Source organism: Vombatus ursinus, unplaced genomic scaffold, assembly GCF_900497805.2.
Source record: "Vombatus ursinus unplaced genomic scaffold, bare-nosed wombat genome assembly UNPS02014802.1, whole genome shotgun sequence".
Classification (NCBI taxonomy): domain Eukaryota; kingdom Metazoa; phylum Chordata; class Mammalia; order Diprotodontia; family Vombatidae; genus Vombatus; species Vombatus ursinus.
This window is the reverse complement of record NW_020954580.1, coordinates 2,633,972-2,652,931: the sequence shown is the minus strand read 5'-3', so window position 1 is coordinate 2,652,931 and position 18,960 is coordinate 2,633,972. Positions and strand designations below refer to the sequence as shown.

The following is an 18,960-nucleotide window of genomic DNA, read 5'->3' as shown; positions in this document are numbered from 1 at the left end:
ACACACACACACACACACACACACACACACACACACACACACACACAAAAAACTTCTGGAGGCCCCAGTGGGAAGGTCAAGGAGGGGTACCAGCATTTTTGTTTCCCAGGGAGCTGAACAAGGTCTGAATATTCATAAAATGTCCATTTAGTCATGGGAGTGTTAATTGTCTCCTGGATCATGAAATTCTGTGACTTCACCTGCTCTCCCTAAAGACATATCAAAAGACCAGCCATAATGGGATGCAGTCAGGAAGGTTTGTACCACGAGGGAAAAAAAGATAGTCTCAAAAGAGACAAGAGTACAGCCAAGGGTTGTTTTCATCATTTTTTTCTTACAAGAGCAATAAAAATCAGAGATCATTGAACCATGCTATTGAACAGAGATAAATAGTACTTAGCCATAATCTATATGCAGAATGTCTAATTGTATGGACACATCATAAAAGTTGAACAAATAGTATCCTAAGCTCTCTCTGAAGCTTCCCCATTTCTAATATTCAGTTTAGAGATGACCAAATTTTAATTTACATTTTGATGAAAGTGCTGTTAATCACCTACAAAGTGAATGGAAATTCAAGTCTAATTCAAGACTGGAAGATTTAAAAACTATTGCAAAAATAATTAGAAATTTAAACTATATGTACTGAAGGTGTAATGGGAATGGGCAATGATACCTCTGATCTGATCAATGAAGTCAACAAAACCAGATAATTTACATCCAAAACTCCATTCTGGAGCCTGAATGATTTCTTTGAACCATCTACATGTTCAAAGGTGGAGATGCCAAATCTCCACAACTCTATGCTTTGTAGATAGTTTTAGGCATTGAAGAAGGGATACTACAGGTCCCTTGCCTTTCATCATGAAAGCACTATAGGGTCTAAGAATATAGTAACTACATACACAATACTTCTATGAGATTCTTTATTATTACACAGATTCAGATATACCACTTTCCCATGAACCCCAAAGCATAACTCCATGAAGGAGAGATGTTTGATGTAATAGTCAGTCAATAGCATATTAAGTTGTCCTGTACATTCCCTACTTTCAATGTCCCTGCATATACACACACATATACATTTCAGGAATGTGTGTTATATATGTGTGTGCATATATTATTATAATTATTAGTACTTTTTCTGATTATACTTATACTGTACAGAAGAAACTATTACACCCTTCCATGCACATCTTCTCTCTCTCTCTTTCTCTCTGTGTCCTCCCCTTCTCTCTATGTATATGTTCATACATACACATATATATGTGTGTGTGTGTGTATCTGTATGGATATATGTACATTTTATGTGTGTATATATATACATACATATATAAAGTTCACCCATCCAAAAGTATTTATTAAGCTTCTACTGTATGCAGTGCATTATGCTAGGCAGAGGAACTTCTGATTTGCTAGACTGAAGCATCTCTCACAGAGCTAGACATGAACTCTGGCTGTTTGAGGGAGGTATGTGTCTTGTTAAGATGACACAGTAAGCTCTTGATTGGTATATATGTGTGTGTATGTGTATACACACACACATATATATACACATGCACACATATATGTGTATATATATGTATATGTATGTATATGTACACAGGGGAAAAAGAGAGAGAGAGAAGGAGGAGAGAGAGAGAGATGCATGATGCATGGAAGGGTGATAGCCTCTTCTATACAAACTAAGTATAGTTAGAAAATCACTAATAATTATAATAGCATTTAAATAGTGCTTTAAGGTTTTTAGTGTTGTGCTAATGTTGTCTCATTTGATCCTCACAATAATCTTGGGAGGTAGGTGCTATTATTATTCCCATTTTCAAATGAGGAAACTGAGTCAGACAAATGTTAAGTGACTTTCCTAGGGTCATGCAGATAGTGTCCGAAGTCAGATTTCAATTCAAGTTTTCTTAACTTCAGGTCCAGGGCTCTACTCACTACTCCCCCTAGCTGCACCAATAACCGTAATACAACTAGCTTTGTTTTATTTCTGGCATTTTTGATAACATTTTAGTGACTCAGAAGTTCATTCATTCATCCAAAAAAGTATTTATTACCTTCCTTCTCTATGCAGTGCATTGTATTAGGTAGAGGGACCTCTGGTTTGATAGATTGAGGCACCTCTCATAGAGCTAGACATAAGCTATACTTTGCTATGAGGCTAGGAAAGCATTCATCCTGTGAAAATGATGAGGGGAACTCCTAATTGGTCACCAGTAATTGATAGAAAGATCCCCAAAGATGATGGTGACAAAGTAAGGGACCCGCTTTACAGATGATGCTACCTTTTCCCCAGTCTTCCTTTGCATAGCACTTTATTTAATTACCTTGGACATCCAGGAAGAGGTGGGATATCTCATCCCCATATGGCAATGAAGACTTCAGAATAAGCACAAAATCTTATGGGCCACAGATGCGGAAGATTCCTCAATGAGACTCCATCCCCTCTGATTCTCAATCTCTAACCATGTTTAGGATAACTCCCTGTCACTGGGTTTCCTATGTCACCTCACCAAAGTGCATGTCTCTCTGCAAAGAGACAAAGTTCATGTCCAGATTCATGTAATATGCCCCAATCCAACAAATGAGGGATCCCCCTGATTACCCCTGCTATAAATACAAAGTAATTGTGAGTTCGGGGGAGAGAACTAACAACCTAGAGAATCAGAATAGGTCTCATGTAGGAGGTGGCACCTTAGCTTAAAGGAAACTGGGGACTCCAATAGGCAGAGGTGACAAAGGAAGGCATTCTAGGTGTGGAGACCAGCCTGGACAAAGAACCCAGAGGCAGGAGGGTGCATGCTAATTGAGGGAGGAATAGCAAATAGGTCAGTTTGACTGAAAGGCACTATCCCAATCCAACTCAACCTAAGGAATAGTTTATTCAATGCTTACTAACTGCAAAATACAGCATTACGCACTAGCAATACAAAGACAAAATAAGAACAGATCTTACCCTCAAAGAGCTTACGTTCTACTTGGGGGGAAGAAGTCACTTTTAGTATGTCTGTAAATTGTATGGTTGTAATTGAATAATTTAATCCTACTTCATGTTTTAACATAAATCCTTTTCAACCTATAATATTTTAATTCATTGTGGGTTTTTTTTTGGTTTTATTTTGTTTGGGGTTTCTTTGTTAGGTACAGAGAAGCTGGGGGGGGATGGAATCTGAAAATCTTAATTGGCGTACTCAAAACTCCCTAACAGAAAGATTGGCTACATCACATTTGGTGTGACCAGAATAGGTCACTACCTGAGTCCCGCAAAAATCTGGTCACAAGCAGAAGAGAAAAGGCATAACAGAGGAGAAGAAAAGGATCATAATTAAACCCTGCCCTTCTGATATAAAATGAAATTCTCCTTTCAACGATCATAGGTAAGTTTCAAAGCCTCTGAGATAAAAGCAACTATGCTGTTCAAGTGATTGCTTCCTAAGGACACTTATCAAAAGTAAAAGAAAATTTTCAAAAAATAGTAAGGATAAGCTCTCTGAATGAACTACATATTAAATACTTTCTCACTAGTCCTTCTCCTAAAGCCCACCATAGTGTATTAGGAAAAATAAAGTATTCATTTTCTTGATATTGATTTCACTTGAGTAAAAGAGTATAAAATTGAAATGTTCAGTTTTAGAAACATAGAGACATTTTTAACTGTTAGGATGTGTCTGTTTGTCCTTTCTTTATTTTTCCTCTATTTTTAAAAAAAAGATTTTAAATAAAATATATTTCCCACCTCCCCCTGAAAAACAAAACAAAACACGTATGTAAATAGATGCAAAACAGGTCCCATAAATGATGCATTTAAAGTAAGGTTAAATTTCTATCCAAGTTGACTTTACCTCAAAATTGTAATCATTTTGGCTTTCAGATAGTCACTATATAAGGGAATTTCCTAGTCTGCTGCCAGTATTCTTCATGAAGCTTCTCCTAAAATATAGTTTATTAATGTTTTAGAAACTAAAAAGAGTAAATATTTATGCATCTTGGAATTAACTTCTCAGTTTATAAACTTTGCCAAAAATAAATAAATAAAAAGTCTCCTTTCCTCCAATTCCCACACCCCCTAATAGAACTGCTTAATATTTCTGAAGTAATGAAAAATCACAGTAAAACATCTGTAACATTTCCTCAGGGGGGGAAAAAAGATGAGGAACAGTTAAGGTGGATTTCTTTCTCCTTTTTGGACAGTATGACAAGGTCTCAGCAGAACAATTCTCCTCAGTACCAAGCCTCCTTCCACAAGTTCAAACTCCTAACTCCAGCCATACACTCTGCTTGAGAGGGCAGAAGAGTTACTTAACAGCCTTTGTTGTCTCAGTGCAAGTGAACAAAATCATTTCAGAAAATGTTATTTCAGAGCAAAAGCTAGAATGAACTTGCAGCTGCTCTGGGGGGCAAAGCAACAGTCACCTTCTAAACTTTTGACATGCCTCTTCGTTCTTGGCCTCCGTTAGCATGTACTACTTGTAGGTAAGAACGGCAAGAGGAAATGTAGTTCTGTCCCCAAGGTCCCTTGAAGACTCCACCAGATGACCAGGGTTAGATCTCAAACAACAGGACACCACAGGCCCCCAGCCACATGGCCATTTTTGTCCACCAATCCTTTGTCAAACATTTAAGATCTTAATCAATCTTAGCTCTGACCTCCAAGCACCCAAGGAAGATGGATGAGGAAGCAGGTGACCTTTCCCCTTCTCTTGTATTTATCCTGCCACAGTAGACCCATTGAAAAAACAATTGGGGCGGAACCTGCTCCCAGAGTTCTGAAACCTCTACCAGGACTCTGCTCTATCGGCTTTCTTAGGCTTAAGCTTTTTTCACCCAGATTCTCTCTTGCCCAGCCCCCAACCCAACTCATCTCACCCAATAGAAAATGTTCTTTCTAAGGCATCAAGAAATGAGTAGAACTTGATCCAACATAATTTAAGAGGAATATAAGATTCAAATGTTTAACTTCTTTTGGTAGGACTATAGCCCTAGTATTAGAAAGCAATACTACTATAAAGTACTCTGCCCCTCACCCAGTGTCCAGGCAAATAGCTATGAATTTGGGATACAGATTATGATAAAAATGAAACCACAATAACCATGGAAGGGAATAATTTTTATTTCCATTGATTTTTTTTTAAACTGTCTTAAGTCATGTGAAAAGAGTCACACGTTATTTTAGCATTGGAGGAATTCTTTGTCATTTAAGTTTTTCCTCTCTGATACCCATGACTTCATCACAGATTATTACTGGATAGGGGCTGGGGATATAGAAACCCTGCAGCAGAAGATAAGAGGTAGAAAATATTGGAGAAAGACCAGGCAAGACCAGTCTTTCCGACTAAAGTTCTATGAAGGTATAAATAAAATCTCTGAAAAATTCTCCATATATTCATTCATTCTAAAATCACTCAACCTACCTCCACTATCAACCAATGAATAGAAGTTTCTTAAGCTAAAACCAGTTCACTCAGGAAATGGACTGCATCTGACTCACTCAACTGCTCCTCATGGACCTTCTACTAGGTGGCATTTTATTCTGCCTCCTCCCTTCTAAATTCCCATGATTATTTCCATTAAAAAAAAAACCACTAAATAGGTTGATTACCTTTCCATTCACTTTCCTTTCCATCTCTTTCTCTTTCCCCCCTAATTTGAGTTGTAAAAATGTCAGGAACTCTCACACATAGCAAGTATGAGTTATTGAACTCTGCAACAACTGAAAATCAATGACTTTGGATACACTAAGAATTACTAATGCTCAAAGAGTGAGCATTTAGCAGGAACCAGAAGCCAACAGTGTTTTCAACGGTCCTTGACATGAAGAGATGTGTAAGTTGCTGTCTTGCAGAAATCCACAAGACAGAATAATTTACTCTAAATACGATGTCCTGTCACTTCACTGTGTTTTTCAATTTTTGCCGCCATCATGATTTAGTTGCCTGTAAGATATGCTTATGTATTTTCTCATCAGAATGCCAGAAAGAATCACAAGTTTGCAAGGTGGCATAGGTTAAATAGTGGTTATTAACTCAAGGGCAAAACAATGAAATGCCAAGAATTAAGGTTTTAAAGGCATTTCAAGTGTGATGTTTAAATGCAAATTACTTTCTTACACTGGGTCTGCAGGAACAGTTGACAGACAACTTTTGTCGTTATTTTATAATGAAATTAAACAAGAGCTGAAAATAGTTACCTCCCCCAAAAGAAAAACTAGCAACACCTCAGGAAAGCTGCCATTAAAACTCCTTTTCAAATACTTCATCAACTACTATGAACTATGAAAGTCAAATTCAATGGTTTCTATGATCCAACAGAATCCTTTTTAAAAAAGCCATAAATATGGGCTGTCTTTCAATCAATTGGAGTGCTACCCAGTTGATCAATTCTTTCCTTTAAGTTAGTTAAAAGGTCTGAACAGTCATTCGGCAATCAGCTGTCTTAGTCACCCTAATGACCAAATCAGATGAACATGTGGCAATTCCATTTATCACTCAGCAATTCAAAATCTGATAAGCCACGTAGGGGTTCAATTCTAAGTTATGTTAGACTGGAACTGTTTGGTCCTCATATCAGTAATAAAGATAACAAAAATAAAAATCATTGCTACATTTTAAAAAAAATCAATTTAGGAAAGCATTGGATAATTTTGTCTTTTCAGTAACCTTTTATTCCTGTTAATGCACAGACCCAGAGGGTATTATAAATGGAATTTTTAGTCCCTATCACAGAAGCACAATAACTACAAATAGGATATATATACATATATATAAACACATAAAATATACACACATATATATTTATGTTTATGTAAATATATACACACATATGTATGTATACACACATACATACAATCAGTCTTCTATTTGAAACAGAAAGTTACACAAAAAAGAGGTAGCAATAAGCTACACACACAAATTACTCAACAAAATGGCCATTAGTCATTAATGAGATAAACTGCTTAGACTTCTTAGAAGACTAAAGCAATCGAAATAAATCACAATTTGCTGCCTGTGACCACAAATCAAATCAAAGAGCTCTTACCAACTTTGTACCACCTCCTAAGGGACATAAAGAGGGTTTATGTCAAAATTAATTTTACTTGGAGTGGTGTCTATTTGTGCATAGTGGAAGTTAGTGTGCCTGAGAGAAACAGCCATACCAGTTTGTGGCCCATTTGTCCAAAGATGGACAGGGACACAGTGATAATGGACAAGTTGCTCACAGTGGATCCATTTTCATCAACTGAGCTGGTTGGATTGGAACGACCCAATCATCTCATCATGTTGACTCTACCCACATATTAACACATGGCTACACAAATGTTGGTGCTTTCCTATTTTACCAAACATTCCTACTAGGAAAACTATCGCTCAAGATATGAGTGCCCTCTCTCTTTAAGTGAGGATCAGTCAAGTGTATCTATTGCTTCAGTGGGTTCATTTAAATTGCACAGGATACATCAAGCCAGTTCGGATCTAAGAGCCTGTTAGCAAATGTGTTTGACCTTCTGCTGATTATAGCAAGATCATTTGTTTTGTCAGAATTATAAACGTCTTAGCCTTGCCACCTGGAGCTTTTGGACTTGCTCATTAGACCCCTCTGTCCCATTGCATCCCACAGGGGCTGCTAATTACTGGCTTTACTCCATTTAGTCTCATCTCTGATTTAATTATGTGCACTAAGCCCTAATGAAAAGTACAATATGGCTGTTCCTACCTTGGCATTCTCCATTTCTTTCTTCATGCCCAGCATTGCATAGACAGTTGCCAATGGGTACCAGCCATTCACCATCTGCCCCACAATACATTTTTGGCACATCCTTCTCTTCTGAGTTGTTGACACAGGAGCCTCGAACTTCCACTAGCGAGGACGTATCAGCCCCAGTGATGGTGTCTGGAAATTGAGCCAGATTGCGAACTGTCAATGGACACTTCTTATAGAAAACTCGAACAGATACTAGGGCAATGCAAGCTCCGACATCCTGAAAAGCCAAGTAGAACCCTTTCTTGCTCAATGGTCCCACATCTCTTATCTCAGTGTTCAACTTCATGATTCTATCACCAATGTCCACTTGGGTGAAGCTCTCATCAGCAGCAATGGTGTCAATCTTGGCAAACTGGCTTTCTCTGATGAAGCGCTCTTTGTCATTGTTGGATTCGTAGTAGTATAAGTTAAAAGTCTCTTTGCAAGTTCCCATAACTCCTGGTAGACTATTGCAGTCCCTCAGTGTGAATTTAATCTCAATATATACCCTCTGAGCCCCTTCCCGGGGAATCCAATCAGTTCGTAACCAGTTGTTTTGGCTGGACTCCATCACATTGCAGACTTGGTAAGTACGGATCGGAGTGTTTTTCTCATCCATAATGCTCACTTCTTCCCACTGTGAATATCCAAAGAGAAATAAACCCAATGAAAATTTGCATCAAAGCATTACTTGATAATTCTTTCTTCCTCTGGTAAGGCCCTAATTTTGTTTGTTTCCAACATCAGAACTACTAAAAGATGAGTATACAAAACCTGAGAAATACAAAATCCAACTATAGAGGTCTCTTAGGAGAAACACAATCATAATCAATTATAAGATATCTTGGTGGCTAAGCATTATTTCATCTGTTCTATTTCTTGAATAAGAGCCAAAGATTCAGGTAATCCCATTTATGGTGAGTTGATTGTCTGTGAGTTCTCCACAGCTATTTCTGGTGGTCTAACAGCCTCCAGTTCACCTATTACAACAGCCTCAATTGGAAGTGGCAACAGTTCAAATTTGCTTATAAATGAAAACCCAGTAATGTGTATTGTTTCAACAATTGAGCAGAGACCTGCAAATTAAGGACAGGAAGAGTGTAGCTTGCCAAAGGAAGACAATTATCAGTTAATTAGTATAACTCCTGTCAGAACTTTGCTCCCTAATACCTAAAAAATGTCAGTCTTTCTTGTTGGCACAATCCCTGTTCTTTAAAAAGAAACACACACACACACACACACACACACACACACACATTCACACCATTCTGTGATCTCAAGTAATCCCGAGAAAATGGACAGTCAACAGTAAAGCCAAGAATACCAGATATGGGGCCATTTGCAATGGCAGCTCTAACGTTAAAACCATTTGTTCTATAATCATCATGTATGTTTGTTTATTCCTTTTGAAATTTCAGAAATCCAAAAGTTTTAAGTAAGGAATATGGCACTGAACCCATTTTGTTTCATTCTAAATCTGCCTTGAAGAGTGGAAAATAAACTAGCAGATGGAAATTATGTCACCAGAATGAGAAAATTTAACAGGAGTGGGAGCCGTGACATGCAGGCTGAATTTGACGTGCCTGGAAAATATGCTTGGCCCTATTTGTTATTCAAAGGACTACAGATCTAGAGACCATATAGTTCAATCCCTTCAATTCATGGATGAGGAAACTGAGGCTCAGGAAATGACTTGTCCACGATCACACAGGTCCTATTGGAGGTGGGATCTGCACTCAGGTTCTTTGACTTCAGAGCTAAGGTTCTTTCCATTGGACCACACACTTCCCTTGTCACTTGTTAAAGATGTCCCTCCCTATATCAGGATAGGTTTGAAAGTGTAATAGGCTGGCAAAGCCATGAGATGGTTGTCCATCCCATCATCCATTAACATCCAATCTACTGATTTTCCATAGATCTGACATAAATCTGCCAGAGTAGCAACAGAGGAATATCACTAGAAGGAAAAAAGGTGACTTAAAAATGTGTGTTACATAATAGTTCCACTTAAACCTTCATTTTGCTCAAAGAATTATATAAAATTATTACACATCTTCCAGAGGCATCCCCAGAGATACTATTGAATATTAGTAGTGGAGTAAATAAATTAGCTATACATGAGAGAGTTCATAATATGTAAATTCTTTATTTTATCTGCTACCATTGAGAAAGTTGGATTAGGGGGACTAGGGCCAGGGATGAAGTAAGTATGCAGTATGAATCAAAATTTATTTTCTTCCTTCTAATTAGCAAGCAATTGCAATAATTTCCTTTATTTGGGAAAATAGTTGATGAATCCAATATATAATCTTCCCCCAAAAAAATATTCACTAAGTTATTCCATCTCAGTGGAAAGGGAATATCCTAATCTAAACTGAGACACATAGGTTTTGTCTACACAGTATGAAACAGGATATCTAAAGCCCCAAAGTGGGCTTTTTCCACTGATGCTTCCTGCCTGACTAACTACATAGCTCAAATTAACTGAACCACTGACAAAACTTCCCATTCACTGCATCCTAGGGTATACAGAGCAATACCACGAATGGTCAGCTCTTTTCAATGAGAATTGCTCCTGAATGAAGTTCTGTGTTAAAAGGATGCCATGGAGATTAGGTTCTGTAGGATTGGTCTCATGGATAAAGGTGTGAGAGAATAAGGAGTCTCCCATGATCTATGATGATTTGCTTGGTGTCTTTTCCAAAATGTGTTGTTATTAACAAAAATCAATCAATTTTCCCTCTATGATTGTAACTATCATCCCAAGGTAACAATATTTCAGATTCCCAACCAAAAAAAGATATCACATATTATAAATAATAACAATAATAATAATTCCTGACTTTATATTACTTTATATAGCACTTTAAAATTGTCATATCATTACGTATGATAAGCAGTTTAAAAAAAAAGAGAGACTTAGCTTTAACATCCAATTCAACCCTTACTTGAACTTCGAGGCATTAAACTTTTTCAACTATGAAATTTAGAGAAAGTAGTAAATTAAGTTTATAACTCAGAATATTAATTGTACTAGAGCTATCCTGTATTTGGGAATAGGTAGTGGTATATAATTCATACGTTTTACCCCCACCATCTCATAACATAATAATGTCAGACATGTAAAGAATTATCTACAATACACCCATAAGATAGTTCTGCAGTATATACATTTATCCAGCAATAGCTTCCAATACATAAATAAATAAACTATCATAGTTAAAAAAAAAGTTTTCTGTCTATAAAAACTGACCAGGCTGCTCTTTCAACAATTCTGGAAAAGAAAAATTGAGAATATGTTAATTTGCAATATAAACTTGCAAAGAACCAGACAGGCTGTAGAGTAGGCTCTAAAATTTGTCACTAACTTGATTAAAGTAGGCCACATGTATAGGGATTTAGTGAAATGTCAGGTCCAACGTAAAATTGTAGGCATTCCTTAGTCAAACTGGAGAATAGCTTTCAATAAGGAAAATCTGGCAAGTGAACATGATTAATAATTCACTGACACATTCCATCTTCAATTTTACTGATAGTTCTCATATATTTTAATCTACTGAGAAGTACCCTTGGTGCAGCCATGAAATCCTGTGTGAATCAATGACCTTTCCAGGGTATAGGATTAACAAGAAGCCTGACTCTCACTGAGATAAAGCTGTACCTTTCTCCACTGTCAAAGGATGAGGGCAATTGCCTACAATCAACAATGAATACAGCCTGTCTACACTGCCAGAGACCTGCCAATCACAGCATCCCTTTAAAAAAAATGGTTTCGAGGCCAGTCTGGTATTTTTCAACACGAAAACTACAGAAAATTGCACTCAAGTTCAGGCAAAAAACAAAACAAAATTAAAAAAAAAAACAAGGCAAAGTAATATCTCATTTTTATTTGCCTCAGATGGACAAGTCAAATTTCTGCTAGAATAAGGGCCTTTATAAAGCAGCCTAAAATTTCTTCAGCTCTACTAACCATTTCTTTGCCTTATTTTTGGAAGAACATGTTCACCTGCAATAGCTCCTATAAATCTTTTTCCTTATAAATCACTCAAGTGTTTATTCAGCTCAAGGGTGTGTGGCACCATACTGGGGACTAGTTCTTGTATTTTGCTTAGTAAAGCCTCTTAATCTTGCAACCCCATTATTTTCAATCAGCGAATCTTAGAACACTAAGAGTGTAAGGCAGGGTCATTTGTTTAATTTCTAAAGGATTTGAGAGCAGGAGCAAGATGCACAATGCTGACATATTTCAAAGACTATTTCCTAGGTTTAATAATTAAGGGGGGATGGGGAAGGAGGAGAAAAGTTGCCATTTGCCTCTTTTCATTTCTTACATCTTCAGATGCAGGCAGTGATCGGCAAGTGCTACATATACTGAGACAAATAAACAGTGAAATATTTGCACCAAAGATGAGGTCTCTCCTACTTAACCAGCCATCCCAACAACCCCTCCGACCTTAGATTAGAAATTTTCTAACTTTCCACATTCACCAAATGCAATGCACAAACCCAACCTTTTGGGTTGTTTCTGTTGAAGACAAGTGATGAAACTGGCATGAGATCAGATGGCTTTCCCACAGAGTACAGAGGAAAACACCAATGATTGGAGGCATGAGGCTTTGACAATGTGTATCCTCAGAATTGGACCTGCTTTCATGCAGTAAGACCTGCCTTCTCCCTCCTCTATCTTTATTTATTCATTTTTAAAAATCTGGAAATAACAATTGCTCCAAAGTTAACCCCTGTAAGGTCTTCCTTGGCTGTAACAGAAATAGGCATAGATTCCAGTTTGGTCCCCAGATCATGTTTCTTGTCGGTATTTTAGTTTTAAATAGGAATCTAAGTCCATGCCTCAACCAATCTCCTAATTTTGAAACCCCTTTCTGCCCTTTTGGTTTCTCGTTCTTCCATGACAGAGTTATCCAAAGGGAGTATAGGATTTCTCCAACAAAGCCTAATTCACTTCATAGGCCATGGAGGAAATCTGACCTCCTCACCACAATCAACAATAATCGGGCCATTAGGACTCTCCAGAAACTTACTAATCACTCTTTAAAAAAAAAAAACAAAAAACAAAAAAAAAACCCTCTTTTGATCAGCTCACCATTCAGAACTTACCCCTCCTTCCAAAGGGCTGGCTATCCACCCAAGCTCTCCCTGAACCGATCTGGAATCCAATAAGGTAACTGCAGAAAAACAAAGCAAAATAGATTAATTTCCAATCACTAAAAGCCAATACTACAGAAACTATTTGCTTGAGCATTTCCATATGTGAGCAGAGTAAGCACATCCAACTCTGATCTAAACCCAAACTTTGTTTCACTTATGTAAATAATCATTATTCACTTGATCTTCTCTCCCCTTTAAATCTGCAGGTTTTTATTTATTTAACTTGCCTAGCAGTTAACATTCCTTCCAAGGACTCTGTTAATCTACTTGGTTTTGAAGATAAATGCAGAATTCAAAATAAAATGAGATGATAATCTGGAGCAATTAAGCTCCAGAGTAAAATATTCAGATATCTATGAGTGGCATTGGATGGAATTATACTTATTTTCACAAGTTTCAGGTGACTATATGACCTAACTACGGGGCAAAGTCATAACTGAATTCTTTATTCGATTCCCTCAAGGATCATAAAAGACTAAAGGTTCTTTTTTTTTTTTTTGGTGTTGTTTTTTCCTTCTATCCTCCTTTTCTGCTTATCACAACTAAAACTATATGGCACGAATGTGGGATAAGCTGATTTTTAAAAATAGCAAAGTTTCAAAGGAAAGATGCCTGATGTGTTCCAGAATCATTGCCAAGTATGGAGAATAACATAGTCTATGGTCTTTTGGTGGAGATGGTTTGGTGTTACTGCCTTTGTTTTGTCTTTCACACCTCTGAAGAGTATTAGAGTTTTGAATTTTAGGTATATACAGTAGTATCTAATGAATTTGATGTGCTTCTTTCACCTTAACTCGGAACTGCAAACCAGGGCGCTATGAGACCACAGAAGTATGAAAGACGTCCTTTTTTGGGAACAGCTAAGGTCATTTACCTTTATGACATTGAAAGAATCCAAATGAATTCCCAATCATCTATCTCCATTCCCTTTCCCACCGTCCCTGATGATCTGGAGGCCCAAAGATCCACTAAAAATGAATCAATGACATATTAACTTGATCATCAAGGCCATCTAGAATGGGGTGAGGGGTAACAATTCTCCGGAATGGGTATGATGAATCCTTCCTCACTCCAACACCGCCCCCTTCTCATTATCTTGAATTCTTCCCTCCCCAGTAGTCCCCCCTTCCCAATCCATCTAATTATAATCAGTATTCCTCCTCCATTTCTTCCTATGGAGGGATTGAAATATCTTTGATCTGTGGATTATTTTAAAATGTAACTGCCATCTCCCCAGTCCCACCCCCAACCCCAGCACCTAGATCTCCCTCCACCCTTCCCCCACCTCCATATCTTTCTTCTCTCCCAAGAGAAAAGCATGCTACATCCATTTGGATTAATGTAAGGTGGATTAGGGAAACAAAGGGAACAATGCGACCCAATTTACAAAAAAAGGGGGGAGGGTAAAAAGGGAGAAAAGGAAACGTGATGAGAATCAAAAGAAGCAACAAAATGAATTTATTGAAAAAAATAAGGGGGGTAGTTAGAGAGGGAGGAGACATCCTGGTTTCTCCCTACTGCAGCTACGTCGGTGGGTTTTGGCTACAGCTATTTCACCCCAGTTCCAAGTTAGATTTTCTAGCCACCCCTAGTCCCATGGCTCCCTTTCCTTTCCCCTACCAATAAATAAACAAACAAGCAAACAGAAAAGAAAAGAAAGCAAAGAGAGGAAAGGGACTCTGCGTTTGGTGACATACGGGAATACTGGCGTCTCCTGGGACGAACTATCAAGTTCACCAAGTAGCAGAGGGAGCTCACAAGGCCTGATGGTTATCTGCCGCCTTCCACACCTGACAAGATAGCTGAGGAAAGTAGGCCCTGGGTGATCCAGGGGACGGCGATGAGATAGAAACATCTTTTCTCCCTCATAGACAGTCTTTCTCTGTAGTCAGGTGTGTATGTTTCTGATCTCCAGCCTCTCTAGTTCTGGGCATCCACCTACTTCTGCATTAGGTCTCTGGGACTACGTTGTTTTTCAGCCCCCCTCTCCCTTCGTACACAGAAAATGATAGATTGGATCAGAATGCATAGATTAGAGATCGATCGATGGATCGATAAATGATAGCACGCGCGCGCGCGCGCGCGCACACACACACGCACACACACACACACACACACCTCTCTATTGCCTCCCTGGTTGGGGAACCATCCTAATAAATTAACCCAGTTTCTCGGACAGCACAGATGCGCTCGCTCCAGACGCGCTGAGAATGAGCGGAGAAAGAGCTCCGTCCCTAGCTCTCTACAGCCTTTCTTTTGGAACTAAGACGCCACCTCCAGGGACGCTCGCAAGGGAGGGCCGCAAAAAGAAACCCTACAATCTGTTGGATTCCAACTTGCTTTTCCTTCCCCGAGAGCAGTAAGGATTATTTTAGCGGAGGAAGGAGAAAGCCCCCGGACCGCCAGTGCCAGGAGCGCATCCAGGAGTGTAGAGGGAACCCACCGTCTGAGAGGCACATCCCTGAAAAATCAGGTCACTAACATCCTATGGCTGGCGCAGCTGCCGCCGTCCTGCTGCAACCCCACAGCCTTATTTCTCGAGTTTAAAAAAAAAATACGAAAGAAAGAAAAAAAAAATAGCTCAGAGAGGGGAAAAAAAAACCAAAACTTTAAGACTCCAAGAGCAAGGGATGAAGTCTCAGAAGAAACAGAATTCCCCCACCCCACCCCTCTCCAGCCGCTGGACGTGCATCTCTCGCCCACCACTAACTCGCGATCCTTTGCAGAACACTCTCCTAGGATCTGCGTGGTGTTGGGTTACACCGCTCTACGGTGCCCGTGCCCTGTCCAGTCCTCTAGAGACACTGGCCCGAGGATGCTAATGAACTTTGGCCCCTCTCACCAAACTTGTGCAGACTTGCAGCATGCACCCACCGCGGCACCGGCGGCGCCCACCTGGGTTGCCCCAATCCCACCGTCCTTCCTCTTCTCCGGCTTGCACCACCCCGGCCCATCCCATACAGCCAGGAGGATGGCGCACACTCGGACCCCGGATCTAGGATCTCCGCAATAACCGGGTAAACCATCGTCTCTCCTCCCGTCCGTCCTCAGCGCGCGCACCCAACGAACCCTTACCTTCGTTGGCGGGATATATCCTAGAACCGGTGACACCATTGCAAATCCCAAACAGAAACGAAAAGAGGATGAAATAGAAAATCCCAGCCATGATTTTGTCGATGCCAGCGCCGCTCCTGCCTCTTCTATCCCAGTGGAATAAATGCTTAAGTTAGGAGTGCAGCGGGCTGTAGACATTGCCAAGGAGGAGGAGAACAGTGACGTCAGGCCGCCAGTCTGAAGCGGTGGGCCAATCGCGAAGGAGATCGCGCCGCTTTGTCTCCGCCCCGGCCTGCTGCTTGAAGTCCGCACTTCTCGGGTTTCCTCCCGCTTCTGCATTTTGCCGGGTGGTTGTCTCTGCAGAGGGAGATGCTGGTGTGTTGGGGGCTCTCCGCCTCCGGGGTTCCTTCTCTACTCTGGAGTATCAATCCTGTCCTCTGGCTGGAGCCAGAGTGAGTTCCAGCCTGAGGCTGAAAGTGACGGAAAATAAATAAAAGGCTGGGGGCGGGGGGGCATCATTAAGATTCTTCATCTCCTGGATCCTCACTCACTAAGTACCTGAAATAGGAGTCAAAACCCCGAGAGTAGGGGAAAAGGGAGCTGTTGATTTTGAAAATGGATTTTTAACTGAAGAGGAAGACGAGTGGGGACCCCCCTTCCATCAATGAGATGAGGTCCCTGAAAAAAATGTTTTCTATTTTCATGCCCTCTCACCACAACCACTACCCCCACCCCTTTAAAATTAGCATAGCTATTTCTTGATATCTGTTTCCAACCGTGGTCCTTTCAATTTGCCGAGTTTAAGACAGCCTTAGTCTTGTGGGGAGTTAAGGGGTACCCAGACAATTCTCACCTCTCCTTTGCAAATCAATAAAAGACTCCCTTCTCCCTACCTCCCTCCAGTCCCCTCCCCCCACATCCTTTTCTCTTCTAGGTGGAGATGCTGATCTCCATCTCATCCAATTAGTTAAGGAAAGCGTCAGAAACCGAGAAGACAATTCCCCTCTAGGCATCGATAATAGGGTGCAGCGGGCGGGAGGGGGGCTTCAGGGTGAATAGATGAATAGAGGGGTAAAAACAAAGATGCATAGTCAGAAAACAGACTATCACCAGCAGCGCTGGCCCCTCTCACCTCCGTTTCTCAGGTGAAGTTCCAGGGAAATGAAATCAGAACATACAGAGAGGAAAGTCAGCGTGTCCTCCTAATCTGCACAGTTTAGGAATAAAGAAATGTGAAAGCCTGGATCCTCTGAATGAAAATGTGGTGTATATGAAAGGGTCAGGTTTCAAAGACTCGATTCTCTTACCCTACCCCACCCTCTCATCACCCCAGTCATTTTTTAAAAGGAGAAAAAAAAAAAGAAGAAAAGTATATCTCTTTCTGTCTGGGGAGAAAGTCCTCTGAGTGACTTCTTCTGTTCCCTTAAATAAAATACACTTAGGCACCTGGCACATCTCAACGCAGTGACAAGGTCGAGATCACATAAGTGCTGTCCATTGATTCCATCGCCCAAAGTCAGTTATGCTTGGCCTCTTTTGGGGGGCTGGAGAGGGATTGGGGGGGGGTAGGGCACGCACGGAGGGCAAGATCTAGGGACGCATTAACCTTCCAGGATTTCTTGTAGTTGTGCTTTCTTTTCTTCAGATCACCCTCTATCTCCTCCGCTAGCTGCCCCTCCTCCTACTTTTTCTTCTTGGGATTTCCTCCCGAGCCTAAAAAACAGTCAACGCTAACCCCCTGAGGGCAGCAGCCCAAGGCTTTGCTGCTCGGGCCTGAGAGACTGCGGCTCATTTTAAACCAATAGCGCCACCTACTGGGAAAACTCAGGAGCAGGAGGCGAGAGCGGGCGGAACGAGCAAAGGGAAAAGAGGAAAAGGGGAGAGAAGGCGGGGGTGCAGACAAAGACGTCAATATGACAAATCAATGGAGAAGAAAGGGTCTTTCGCCCCAGGAGGGCATCTTTTTGCTCCACAACCTTCCACTGCAGCCCGTGAAGCCTAGGTTCCCCCAGGAAAAGCTTAAAGCTTCTAAAGAAAAGAATGGGCAAGCATTTGAAGGAGAAAATCATGATAGCAAAAAGGAGGGTTCGTTGTGAGAGGCAGCTGCCTAGTCTCTTTAAAGTGTGATCTGTGCATGTGAATGGTAAGAGGGGCAGCAGAGAGATAGAGAAGGAAAGAGGGAAGAGCCAGCCTGCTAGAACCCTGCCTTGGTTCAGCGACTGGTTAACCTTTCCCTTTCCCAAACGTCCTCCAAAGTTCACTTAATGGCAAAACAAAGGGAAAGATGCCAAGATGTAAAATGTGTCCTTTAGTTTAAATGTTGCCCAGTTCTTAACTTAAAGCCCTATCTTAGAGTAATTTAATACACACTAACCTAAGGTTGTCTTAACTTCTTAAATGCGTTATTATAATTTAAAGCTTAATTCAATAAACATATTTAGAATAGTAGTATGTATCCTGTTGATCTGCAATTGGAAGCCTAAAAGGGAAAGTGAATTTGACTCACTGATTATTAAACAATAGAACAGTGAAAAAGAGATTGGTTTGGTCTTGGTCATGGCTCCTTTCCCTTTCCCAAGTCTTTAGGGGCTGAGGAACACTTGGACAGCCCCTTTCCGCTGAAGTAGCTCCGATATCTTGTGCAAGTTCATATTCAAACTTATTTGCTTTAAAGACCTGGTCCCCCAACCCCTTCCTCTTCCTCCTTTAGCCAGCACTGAGTACTCAGCTAAGAGAGGATTGGTTGGAGAAAGGAGTTTATATTCCAGTAACCTTCAAATTTAGTTGCTATGATTACTATTTTCAGCATGTTAGAGGGGAAAATAAATGCTAAATTTCAATATTTTTTTAAACAAAGAAAAAACCTTTTAGAAAAACTTACTTAAAAAAAATTCTGGGCTCCTTTCAGCTCCCTCCAGGGTTTGGGGGAGAAAGACAATGGCTTTTCTTGGGCCTGTCGGTTTTATTCACCCAATAACAACCAACAATAAAATTTTTCAA

The 18,960-nt window shown here is 40.1% G+C and overlaps 1 protein-coding gene across 3 annotated transcripts in view; it reads right to left on the bottom strand.

The window, feature by feature from the left end:
* The window catches only part of EPHA4 (EPH receptor A4), a 166,522-nt gene extending 150,415 nt beyond the window's left edge, over positions 1–16,107 (bottom strand). For all 3 annotated transcript variants that reach the window (XM_027873555.1, XM_027873556.1, XM_027873557.1), the window contains exons 1-3: positions 15,982–16,107; positions 12,856–12,923; positions 7,714–8,377 (exon numbers count right to left, since the gene is read on the bottom strand). In XM_027873555.1, the coding sequence (XP_027729356.1) occupies positions 7,714–8,377; positions 12,856–12,923; positions 15,982–16,072 (823 nt within the window). In that variant the 5' untranslated portion in view covers positions 16,073–16,107. The remainder of the gene's footprint in view (positions 1–7,713; positions 8,378–12,855; positions 12,924–15,981) is intronic.
* Positions 16,108–18,960: the final 2,853 nt, after the last annotated feature.